Source organism: Hemibagrus wyckioides, linkage group LG04 (genome assembly GCF_019097595.1).
Source record: "Hemibagrus wyckioides isolate EC202008001 linkage group LG04, SWU_Hwy_1.0, whole genome shotgun sequence".
In the NCBI taxonomy this organism is placed as follows: Eukaryota; Metazoa; Chordata; class Actinopteri; order Siluriformes; family Bagridae; genus Hemibagrus; species Hemibagrus wyckioides.
In genome coordinates this window covers 29,850,246-29,863,617 of record NC_080713.1, presented here as the reverse complement: position 1 = coordinate 29,863,617, position 13,372 = coordinate 29,850,246, and the positions used below count along the sequence as shown (strand labels likewise).

General features: G+C 36.8%; 1 protein-coding gene across 1 annotated transcript in view; it reads right to left on the bottom strand.

Annotated features, from left to right (window-relative positions):
- The window catches only part of LOC131351815 (uncharacterized), a 226,357-nt gene extending 214,778 nt beyond the window's left edge, over positions 1–11,579 (bottom strand). Inside the window, exons 1-5 of the mRNA XM_058387420.1 lie at positions 11,472–11,579; positions 10,596–10,711; positions 4,671–4,781; positions 2,727–2,837; positions 1,459–1,569 (exon numbers count right to left, since the gene is read on the bottom strand). Of these exons, the coding sequence (XP_058243403.1) occupies positions 1,459–1,569; positions 2,727–2,837; positions 4,671–4,781; positions 10,596–10,666 (404 nt within the window). The 5' untranslated portion in view covers positions 10,667–10,711; positions 11,472–11,579. The remainder of the gene's footprint in view (positions 1–1,458; positions 1,570–2,726; positions 2,838–4,670; positions 4,782–10,595; positions 10,712–11,471) is intronic.
- Between the last annotated feature and the right edge of the window lie 1,793 nt (positions 11,580–13,372).

The following is a 13,372-nucleotide window of genomic DNA, read 5'->3' as shown; positions in this document are numbered from 1 at the left end:
TCAAACTTTTGAGCACAACTGTATATATAAGTAGATATATAGTATTAAAGAGCATAATCTAGTAAAAACATTATCACACTTGGGATATATTTATAATCATTTAGGGGAGATTAAAAATAATTAAAAAAGTAACATTGTCTTGTGTTTCATTTACTAACATGGGAATGAGCAGGTTTAAAACAAGTACTGAAAGTGGTAGCTCAGTGGTTAATATGTTAGACTACTGATCGCAAAGTTTTGAGTTCAAATAACAGGTCCAAACAAGCTGCCATTGCTGGGTCCTCGAAGAAGGCGCTTAATCCTCAACTGTTTGGATGCATAAATGGAAAATATGTAAGTTGCTCTGGATGAAGTCATCTCCCAAGTGCTATAAACATGGTGGTAAAGGGAATAGTAGAAGTTTTTAAATTCTAACATAGGTATTAAACATTTTATTAGTAGAAACACTCAAATTATTACAACCACAGCTCTGCTGCAAGAAATGATGATGATGATGAATGAGTCTAACAATTAAGAAGATTATTAAAAAACAAGAGGAAGTGACAAAATTCACTTTTTTTAAGAGAATGGGCCTTCTTTAAGGTGGATGGATAGTGGCTCTGACCAGTCACTCTTTAAGGACACACAGCTAGGTACAGGAGAATTGGGCCTTTTCTCAGTTCCACTAAAGAGCAGAGAGAAATGTCTTTCAATAAGTTTCTAAATTTTATAATTAGAACAATCCCATAGAAAGAAAATTGTTCTGGCATTTTTTGTAGTAAAATTTCAGGATGCCTTCTAAATCTCTTACACTGTAACTTCCTCAGGAAATAAAAGTTTTTGGGGTGTTTGGCATTAATGGCTCTCAGTTATAGACAATCTCAATTTAAAGAAATCAATAAAAATACATAGAATAGAAGTTAGCAGGTCTGTATCGAAGCATACTGAGTAATTACAGTGCCAGTTGGAAAAAGTGAGTGTGTGTTCTAACGTTTCAAAAGCTACATTAAGGAGAGGTAGTGGGTTGTACAAATGCTTTGCCCTTTACATAAATACATGCAAGTCTGGTTACTGACAAATCTGTTCAAGAACCACTGATTAGTGTAAAAACAGGCCAAAACATCCAGCTGTGAAGGATGGTGCACCAACCATCAGAGTTTTAGAGCTGCATTGCTGCCTCGGGTCCTGGACACCATGCAGCCATTGAGTGAACAATGGATTCAAAACTCTATCAAGATATTTGACAGGATTTTATAGGATTTTACAGAATGTTGGGGGAACAGTCCCTGACCATAAACGTCCTAAACTTAAGGCTGTGGTAAGGAGATCAGCAGACATTTCTAAATGCTAACAAAGCGTTTACACATAATTTTAAGTAACAGAATAAATTATATTATTACAAAACACAGATCCACTGCATAAAACTGGACTTTCCAAAATATTAACAAGAGTACAATGATTCAGAGGAAGAGATAATACCTCTTCTGAGAGATTGTTCCATCTTTAAAGTGGATAGATTGTGCCTTTGAATGGTCACTCTTAAAGGACACACTGCTGGGTACAGGAGCATTAGGCCTTCTCGGAGTTCCACTAAAAAACAGACAGAAATGTCTTTTAGCAGGTTTATAATCTAAGTCTAAATACAAGAGTGTAACTTTGGTTTGGGAAATCAATTTGAATTGATTTGAATCCCAAGTTGATTATAATGATAAATTCTGCTAAAAAGAATAGTAGGCTACTAAAATATGTATATAAAAAAGTCTTACTTTCTCTATTGTTTTAGAGGGGCTGATCAAGACTTGAGAGAATACTTTTATAAAGCAAAAAATGTTCGCCATTAATGTTTTGTGTGTAAACAAAAATTAAATAATGTAAAACTCAATTTCCTGTGTTAAACAAACATTTATTCCAAACTAACCACTGTAAAATGTAAAATAAATCACCTGTTGCACAGGATGTTTGTCAGAGACAAATCCACCAAACCGCAGGGGTTTAGAATAGAAAAAGCAAAAAGCTTTTATGAACTGTGTGTGTTGAATCATTGTTTTGTAATATCAGTTGCAGAGAGACAGCAGCAAAATTAATATGCAATTATATGAAAATGTTGATCATTACTTTAATAATTGCCTTTCATGCATAAACAACCACTCTTAGTTAATAAACAAATTTTAAAAAATTATATTTCTGGTGCTAATTTTCTGTGCAGCAAAATACCTAAAGTAGATCATGTTTATGCATCCAACAATGTATTACAGCAGGGCTTGAAGGAACAATATGTAATCCTTACTTCTGTAATTTAAAAGGATGGAAAAATTGATAAACAAACAAATGTAAAAAAAAAAAAGGGGGGGGGGGCACAAACGGGATTTTTTTTAAAGGGGGGGGGGCATGTCCCCCCCTGTCCCCAGTGAAAACTATGCCCCTGTCTAAATACATTCTGAATTTTTCACAATGTTAAAATACACTATACAGCCAAAATTATGTGGACACTTGACCATCACTTATGTTGTTCTTCCTTCAGGATTTTATAGGATTTTAAAGAATGTTGGGGCAACAGTCCCTGACCATAAACTTCCTAAACTTAAGGCTGTGGTAAGGAGATCAGCAGACATTTCTAAATGCTAACAAAGCTTTTACACATAATTTTAAGTAATAGAATAAATTATATTATTACAAAACACAGATCCACTGCATAAAACTTCCAAAATATTAACAAGAGTACAATGATTCAGAGGAAGAGATAATACCTTTTCTGAGAGATTGTTCCATCTTTAAAGTTGATAGATTGTGCCTTTGAATGGTCACTCTTAAAAGACACACTGCTGGGTACAGGAGCATTGGGCCTGCTCTGAGTTTCACTAAAAAATCAGAGAGAAATGTCTTTTAACAGGTTTATCGTCTTAATACATTCTGAATTTTTCACAATGTTAAAATACATTATAAATCCAAAAGAATGTTGGACACCTGACCATCACAGCCTTATATTGTTCTTCCTTAAACTGCTGTCACAACATCAGAAGCACACAAATGAATGGAAGAACTGGAGTGTCCAGCACAGAGCCCTGACTCTGAATCAACCCCACTGAACTCCTTTGGAAATAACTGGAACTGGAGTCTCCTCAATATCACAATATCAGTGTATTATCTCACTAATGATCCTGTAGATAAATGCATTTACATTTAAATTTACATTTACATTTCTGGCATTTGGCAGATGCTCTTATCCAGAGCGACATACAAAAGTGCTTTAAAGTCTCAATCAATGAATACACTAACACTGGTTCAATAGGTAACAGTCTTAGGATACTATTAGCCTAAAATTGAGTTGTTGTTTTTTTTACGTACAACAAATAACAATACATAAATCAGTTAAAAATAAGAGCTAGTTTAAATGCTTCAGGAAGAGGTAGGTCTTCAGTTGTCATTTGAAGACAGTCAATGACTCAGCTGTACAGACATCTTGGGGAAGTTCATTCCACCACCTCTGTGCCAGAACAGAGAAGAGTCTAGATGTATGCCTACCTTTTACCCTGAGAGATGGTGGGACCAGTTGAGCAGTGCTAGTGTATCTAAGTAATAAGATCTTTGAGATAAGATGGTGCTGGTCCATTCTTGGCTTTGTAGGCAAGCATCAGTATTTTAAATCTGATGCATGCAGCTACCAGAAGCCAGTGGAGGGAATGCAGCAGTGGGGTGGGAGAATGCAGCTGCATTTTGGATCATTTGCAGTGGACGAATTGCATTCAGAAGAAGACTTGCCAGTAAAGAGTTGCAGCAGTCCAGTCTCGAAATGAGCAGAGACTGAACAAGCACTTGAGTAGCCTGTGTGGATAGAAATGGTTGAATCCTTCTGATGTTGTACAGAAGAAACCGACATGAGCGTGTCACATTAGCAACACAAATGAATGAACACAAATCCCTACAGCCACAATCCAACATCTAGTGGAAAACCTTCCATATGAGCACAGCTTATTTTTTACAGCAAAGGGGGAATAAGTCTAGAATGAAACACTCAACAAGAACATATGAATGTGATGGTCAGGGGATGACAAACGTTTGGCCGTTAAACCAAGTATGAGAACGCTTAACCTGGACATCCTTGAGTATGTCTGAGAAGTACTTAACAAACAGATTTTCTCCACCTTTATCGAAGCATACTGAGTAATTACAGTACCAGTTGAAAAAAGTGAGTGTGTGTTCTAAGTCTCCAAAAGGGTTGTCTGAGTAAAGTGCTTTGCCCTTTACATAAATACACACAAATCTGGTTACTGACAAATCTGTTTAAGAACCACTAATTAAAGTGTAAAACAGACCAAAACTTCCAACTGTGAAGGATGCAACCATCAGAACTGCCAACCATCAGAGTTTTAGAGCTGCACTGCTGCCTCGGGTCCTGGACACCTTGCAGTCATTTAGTGAATAATGGATTCAAAACTGTATCAAGATATTTTACAGGATTTTATAGGATTTTACAGAACGTTGGGGCAACAATCCCTGACCCTAAACATCCTAACCTTAAGGCTGTGGTAAGGAGATCAGCAGACATTTCTAAATGCTAACAAAGCTTTTACACATAATTTTAAGTGATAGAATAAATTATACTATTACAAAACAAAGATCCACTGCATAAAACTTCATAAAACATCCAAAATATTAAGAAGAGTACAATGATTCAGAGGAAGAGATAATACCTTTTCTGAGAGATTGTTCCATCTTTAAAGTGGATAGATTGTGCCTTTGAATGGTCACTTTTAAAGGACACACTGCTGGGTACAGGAGCATTGGGACTTCTTACAGTTTCACTAAAAAAGCAGAGAGAAATGTCTTTTAACAGGTTTATCGTCTAAGTCTTAATACATTCTGAATTTTTCACAATGTTAAAATACATTATAAATCCAAAAGAATGTTGGACACCTGACCATCACAGCCTTATATTGTTCTTCCTTAAACTGCTGTCACAACATCAGAAGCACACAAATGAATGGAAGAACTGGAGTGTCCAGCACAGAGCCCTGACTCTGAATCAACCCCACTGAACTCCTTTGGAAATAACTGGAACTGGAGTCTCCTCAATATCACAATATCAGTGTATTATCTCACTAATGATCCTGTAGATAAATGCATTTACATTTAAATTTACATTTACATTTCTGGCATTTGGCAGATGTGTCAGGCATGCATTTCCGGGTTCCGTGTTGCCACTTCCGGTTCCGGGACGCAACTTCCTGTTTCGTGATCTCATTTCCGGTTTCCGCCAGTTTATGCTCGTCGGTCCTATATAAGCCAGCGGGCAGTCCATGCTCCTTGCCAGATGGTCTCTTCAATCAGTCTTGAGCTTCTGTGATGTCATCCTGCCTTTTTCTTCGGTTCCTGTCTGCCTGGTTTGACTCTGCATGCTGTGTTTAACCTGTTCTCTGGATTGTGGATTATTGGACTGTATGCTGTTAATGACTCTGCCTGCTGTGTTTAACCTGTTCTCTGGATTGTGGATTATTGGACTGTATGCTGTTAATGACTCTGCCTGCTGTGTTTAACCTGTTCTCTGGATTGTGGATTATTGGACTGTATGCTGTTAATGACTCTGCCTGCTGTGTTTAACCTGTTCTCTGGATTGTGGATTATTGGACTGTATGCTGTTAATGACTCTGCCTGCTGTGTTTAACCTGCTTTCTGGATTGTGGATTATTGGACTGTATGCTGTTAATGACTCTGCCTGTCCTACGTTTAACCTGTTCTCTGGATTTGGATTATTGGACTGTATGCTGTTAATGACTCTGCCTGTCCTACGTTTAACCTGTTCTCTGGATTTGGATTATTGGACTGTATGCTGTTAATGACTCTGCCTGTCCTGTGTTTAACCTGTTCTCTGGATTGTGGATTATTGGACTGTATGCTGTTAATGACTCTGCCTGTCCTACGTTTAACCTGTTCTCTGGATTGTGGATTATTGGACTGTATGCTGTTAATGACTCTGCCTGTCCTACGTTTAACCTGTTCTCTGGATTGTGGATTATTGGACTGTATGCTGTTAATGACTCTGCCTGTCCTACGTTTAACCTGTTCTCTGGATTGTGGATTATTGGACTGTATGCTGTTAATGACTCTGCCTGTCCTACGTTTAACCTGTTCTCTGGATTGTGGATTATTGGACTGTATGCTGTTAATGACTCTGCCTGCTGTGTTTAACCTGCTTTCTGGATTGTGGATTATTGGACTGTATGCTGTTAATGACTCTGCCTGTCCTGTGTTTAACCTGTTCTCTGGATTGTGGATTATTGGACTGTATGCTGTTAATGACTCTGCCTGTCCTGTGTTTAACCTGCTTTCTGGATTGTGGATTATTGGACTGTATGCTGTTAATGACTCTGCCTGTCCTGTGTTTAACCTGTTCTCTGGATTGTGGATTATTGGACTGTATGCTGTTAATGACTCTGCCTGTCCTACGTTTAACCTGTTCTCTGGATTGTGGATTATTGGACTGTATGCTGTTAATGACTCTGCCTGTCCTACGTTTAACCTGTTCTCTGGATTGTGGATTATTGGACTGTATGCGGTTGTTTCTTTTACTGATTCTACCAGCCTGCTGTATCCTGGGTTTTTTTTCAGGTTTTTCTATTGGTGTTGTCTGAACTCTGCCATTTTTCTGTGCCGTTCTTAATAAAGACTCTAAGTTTGAACTTTGTGTTCTGCATTTGGGTCCTCACCTGCCATCCCTGACAAGATGCTCTTATCCAGAGCGACATACAAAAGTGCTTTAAAGTCTCAATCAATGAATACACCAACACTGGTTCAATAGGTAACAGACTTAGGATACTATTAGCCTAAAATTGAGGTTTTTTTTTTTTATTTTTATGTACAACAAATAATACATAAAACAGTTAAAAATAAGAGCTAGTTTAAATGCTTCAGGAAGAGGTAGGTCTTCAGTTGTCATTTGAAGAGTCAATGACTCAGCTGTACAGACATCTTTGGGAAGTTCATTCCACCACCTCTTTGCCAGAACAGAGAAGAGTCTAGATGTATGCCTACCTTTTACCCTGAGAGATGGTGGGACCAGTCGAGCAGTGCTAGTGTATCTAAGGGAGTGAAATGCAGTGAGAGGAGTAATAAGATTTTTGAGCTAAGATGGTGCTGGTCTATTCTTGGCTTTGTAGGCAAGCATCAGTATTTTAAATCTGATGCATGCAGCTACCAGAAGCCAGTGGAGGGAACACAGCGGTGGGGTGGGAGAATGCAGCTCCATTTTGGATCATTTGCAGTGGACAAATTGCATTCAGAGGAAGACCTGCCAGTAAAGAGTTGCAGCAGTCCAGTCTCGAAATGAGCAGAGACTGAACAAGCACTTGAGTAGCCTGTGTGGATAGAAATGGTTGAATCCTTCTGATGTTGTACAGAAGAAACCGTCATGAGTGTGTCACATTAGCAACACAAATCTTGCATGTTCTCCCCGTGCTTGGTGGGTTTCTTCCCACAGTCCAAAGACATGCTTACAGGCTGAATGGAGTCTCTAAATTGCCCATAGTATGTGAATGAGTGTGTGTGTGTGTGTGTGTGTGTGTGTGTGTGTGTGTGTGTGTGTGTGTGTGCACCCTGCGATGGGTTGGCACTCAGTCCAGGGTGTATCCTGCCTTGATACCCGATGACACCTGAGATAGGCATGGGCTCCCCGTGACCCGAGTATAGATCAGATAAGTGGTACAGACAATGAAATGAATATTTTACACAACATTTTAAGTAGTAGAATAATTCATATTATTACAAACCACAGCTCATGATGATGGAATTTTAAAGTCAGTATAGAATTGGACTTTTCATGAGTCTAACAACTAACAATATGATTTATTTGAGAGATTGTTCCATCTTTAAATTGGACAGATAGTGGCTTTGACCGGTCACTCTTAAAAGACACACAGCTGGGTACAGGAGCATTGGGCCCTACCCCACCTCCATTAAAGAGAATAGAGAAAAGTGTTTAACAATTGTATTTCCTAAAGTATTTAAATACACCAGTCCCACTGAAGAATAGAGAGAATACTGCTTGAATTGAATACATGCAGGATGGGATTGCAGTTCATTAAGCACTCACACACTCAAATTTTTAGTAATTACAATTGTAATCAAAGTCAACATTGCCACAGGAACAAATTTTACTGCATGAATAGCTGGCTATTCTTCATGATCCCCTAGGTGTCTCCTGAATCCACTTCGAAAGTCATGGCTTTAGGACTGGGGTGTCAAATTAAAATTCTTGTCAGCTCACAGTAATATTTAAGTGAGTCCTTTAAGGGCCACAGAAAACTTTTATATGTTCAGTGATTTCTTATTACACATTCTATGAATTTACACCAATAACCTATACTAGGCAAATGGAATATGATGTTTATAGGATCTCAGGTTGAACTGAATTTATTCAACTGTAAGTAACTTTGTTTTGTGGAGTATCTGTGCTGTAATAACATGTTGACATACCAGGTCAAAACAGTCATCATTATGATTTCATATTTTACTTTCATATTTTACACAAACTAAAAATGTCCCTTAATTTGCTTAATCATGCTCAGTTGGTTAGCTACTGCTCTGCTGAAAGACAGGATTAACCAATCAGCACTACACAAGCAAAGTGTATCTGCGCTTATAAGATAAATTGTTATTTTCTCCTATTACTGGCATGTTATTTTAACCATTTCAGTAAAAATGTAATAAAGATTTTCTTTGGAAATGCTATTAATAGGGTATGGTCAGTGGTGTAATGTAACAAAGTAAAATTACTTTTTAAAAGTACTTAAGTATTTTGTGAGAGTTTTTGTACTTTACTTGAGTTTTAACTTTTCTGTCAAAAATTAAAAAAATTCTGTTTTTACTTTTACTTCACTACTTTTTTGAAACAAATTCATTTTTGTTACTTACTACAAAAAAAAACCTGCGTCCAAATTTGCGGTAAATGGTGATGGGATTTGGTAAATGGGATTTGGTGATGACTTTAGGCTGTGTCCACATGGAGCTGGGTATTTTTAAAAAAAAATTTTTTTTTTAATTCTGTCCACATGACCTACGTGTTAAAAATATCTTTGTCCACATGAAAACACAAAGCGCCCTGTTATGAGCTGTCAGGAGCCTAGCCAATCAGAAGCCTAGACAAAACTTTATTACCGGTTCCAGTAGTTTAACAACAATGGTGCGATCAAAACCAAAACCGTCCAAAACCGCCACCACTGTCTGCCTGGTCTGTGTTGTGGGGGTTTTGTATGCAGCAGCAGTGAGCTCCGTATTACATTCCAGCTCTCTGTTCATGACCGTAATGTGTGAGTAACTGTGTGTGTATGTGTACGCATGTAAAAAGTCCAGTAAAAAACATTAACACAGTCAGTAGTTTACGCAAGTGCGCTATTTCACAAAATATCTTCATAAACAAAGCTCAGAAAATCAAGGAGACTGGCACACAGACAATGACGTCAGTTCATCAAAATCTACGTTTCCCCTGTCCACACAACACCACTGAAAACAGTGAGTTTTGGAAAATCTTCACTTTGGCAGGAGTTTTCCAAAAGCTCCATTTTCAACAACCTCAAACTGCATTAGCATGTGGACGAAAGGTCAAAACGCAGAGAAAAATCTCCCTTCTTAAAAATCCCCGGGTACGAGTGGACATGGCCTTAGGTACAAGTGCACATGTACGGAAACACTGATACTGTACACTTTATTACAATACAGTTCACTATGTTCTAAAGGCCTCTTCTTTCTTTCATGCAAGTCTTGTTTTTTGGTGGTGCACTTATTGAGAAGTTTAAGAAAGAAAGCAATACAGAATAAAATTCATAATTCTCCAAATTATTACAGTCTTGCTTTTTTATGAATTTACTTCTACTTTTACTTTCCATACTTGAATACATTCATGAAAATACTACTTTTGATACTTAAGTACAGTTTATTTCAGATACTTTAAGACTTTTACTCAAGTAGAATTATAATGGTTGTACTTTTACTCAAGTGTGGCTTTTGGGTACTTTATACAACACTGGGTGTGATTGGTTGACAATAAATAATGCATGTACTGATTAGATAAGAAATTTTCACGGCTCCTACTGACATTTCATCAAATTAATTGCTAAGAATGCTAATGCCAACACATTTCTGAATATTTCTTTGTGAGATCAGCTGCAGCAGTAAGGGGTTGATCTTAATTACTGTTCCAGGACTAAGAGAAGTGATCCCATTCATACGGTACAGTGTGTGTGTGTGTGTGTGTGTGTGGAATATATAATAATATATCAACAGGTCTGCTTTGATGACAGATCATGTAAAACTCTATTGACTGTTTTATAAATCATTTAGAAATCAATCACGCTCCTTCCCTGACTTTCTGTTTAATTATGTGAACATATGGAATAAAATCTTGACTCTTATATCATTTCATGGGCTCTTTAAAGACAATGTCCAACTCAAAACACATCCAATACAAGTTTTTCCTCTCACCACCTGCAGAGGTCTCTGTTGCACCTCTCTTCTTTTGCAGTTGCTAGGTCTTAAGGTATGTAAATGTCCTCTTTAGTTTATAACAGTCAAAAGATTCTGTGGACTGAGATATTATAGTACATTTTTGTATTGCAAATGCTTACCTTTTTGTCGTTTTCTGATCCTTTCTACAACTCATTTTAGAGGTTCTGATTTTCTCACATTTCACTGACATTTTTTCAGAAAGTCAGATTTCTTTCAGCATGAACTTAGCTTGATCCTGGAGATAAAAGAAAAGGGAATTTAAAATTACCTTTCTTGTATGTACAGTATCATGCAATTAAATAATTTTACTGTTTTTCTCAAGTACAAATATCAAGGTTTATATTTTATTAACATGAGTAAGTATTCTGTCAAAAATACATACATATGTATGATAAAAAGTTATTTTACTTGCTCCATATTTATTACAGAGCTCTAAAAGCACAGTTCTCCTGTGGTTTATAAAGCAGGTGTAGGCTACACTCAGATATTTATCTGACTTATGATGTAAATAATTTTATTATTCAGGACAGAATCGTTAAAAATCATTCTTTCTTGTGGTGTATGAGATGTTCCGATCTGAAACTAACGGTTTAGAGTCTCTCCGACATTTCAGCAGTTTAATCTAAAATGGCGCCGAGTGTGTGTGTGTGTGTGTGTGTGTGTGTGTGTGTGAGTGTGTGTGTGTGTGGAATCTAACCACTGCTGCTTTATTACTGCTTTATTAGAGAGAGAGTGAGAGAGAGAGTGGACATATTTCAGGAATTATTATACTGAATATTAATCTTATTCTCTCTGTAATAAACAGCTGTAATCTTTCCCCGTATGTAATAAAGCCCGCATGGAGCACAGGTCTGTTCACTTCCCTCAGGATAAGATGCTGCGTTACACCGCGATATCCGATAAACACAACAATAAACTGTGGAACACAGAAATGTTCTTCTTTTACTAAATAATCCTAACAGTCACAGATTACAGCTTTATATTCATGTACTCACTGTGATTTTATTCCACAAAGAACTTCATGTTTTTCTCTTCACTAAAACAACCTGCTGACTTTCACTTTCACTTCTAACTGATATGAAGAGAAGAAAAGGAGGAGTTTCACACAGGGGCGTTTCTAGGATTTGAGAACATCAGGGGTGGAGCCAGACACATCGGGGGGTAATTAGGGAGAGGGGGTAAGGAAGAATAACACGTTTTGTAAGAGCATTTTTATGTAATATGATTTAATAATAAACACAAATGAACACAAACAGTATGTAACTTTATAAAATTTCATTCAGTCTGTTTTCTGACTCCTCCCATCATTTCAGAGTCTTGCTACTAAAAAAGGAGTTCATTAAATTCATTACTTTTTCTCTCTCACAGGTATACCATGCAATATTATCTCTTTTACAGCTTGTGTGTAAAGCAGTGTCGTGTAGATCCTTTATTATTATTATTATTATTATTATTATTATTATTATTATTATTATTATTATTATTATTATTATTATTATTATTATTATTATTTAACAATAATCAATATTATACTTGCACCTCTTGTTTTATTCCTCATTTATGCTGCACTACTGTATGTATTATTCTTTCTTTCTTTATTTATTTTTTACAGCTTCTCTTCTCTTCTTGTTCTCTTATGTCTAATTTTCTCATCTCTCCTGCTGCTTGTATCTTGTCTACTTCATGCTCTTGGTGACTTTTTTATCCTAGTTCTTTGAGGGTGCAGTATGTGGTTTTTCATTGTCCTGCTGAAATACACAAGGCCTTCCCTGAAAAAGAGAGAGTATCTCCGAGACTGGACTTGAGTAAAACGGTCAGTTACCATACAAGTATTTCTAGTGCTGAGAATTCCTTTATCAATAGACAGAACAGCTGAATGATGGAGTCTGTTCTGGTCCATTGTTCACCTAAGTCATGTCTGTATTTTAACTTAAGTACTGCATTAGGTGAATAATAGAAAGTCATGATGTTCAGACTGTAATGTCTTAGCACTTTAACAGTTTATATTTTATTTAGATCTATCTTTAGACTTATTTAATTTAAGGCTTTTGTAGGACTTGGGTATGGAATAATATTCTAAAGGGTCCTATATGTCAGGGGTTTTCAGAATCAGAGACAGTGGGCCTCCTTTTTGACACAACATACATTTGTTAGCCGACTTTTATCAACTGTGTTAACATTAAATATTAGAAATTAGACTTTTATTTCAGTAATACGATTGTTGTGTTTGTTTATTGCTGTCTCTCTCAAGGGCTGTAAGGCGTTTTAATCATGTGGTGTGAAAGCGGTGCTGCACAGACCGATAGGTGTAGGACATTAAAGTCCTCTCGCTGTATTTTTTGTGTGTGTGTGTGTTCTTGTGTGCAGAGAAACATGTCAGTCAATATCGTGTACAGTAAACGGCAACAGTGCTCAACTAAAACGATCAAAATTTATTTCATTCCTCTACACTCCGGGGGCAAAATTCGGGATAAAACATTCGGGGCTAGATTAAAATCATCCGGTGCTCGAGCCTAGAATAAATAGCCCTAGCGATGCCTCTGAGTGAAGCTGCTTACTGATGTACAAAAGAATCGAAGTTGCAAATTAAAGACACTGAAGTGATTCTAAAGTGACCACAATTAATTCAATAGTAAACATAAGTTAATACTATGGAACAAACCTTCATAGTTTCTTTGGGGAAAAAATGAGTTAAAATTAAGTATATAATTGACTGCAATTAACAGTTTATTCAACATTTTTTTCAGTGTGTTACATACAACAGGTCATTTCATTTAAATTTAAAGAAAAGTAATCACAAAATAAGTAAGAGCAGCCATACTGTTCTCATCAATATGTGTCATTATTCTGGAAACACCAAATAAAACATTTCTCAAAAGGCCACACTTAAATGACA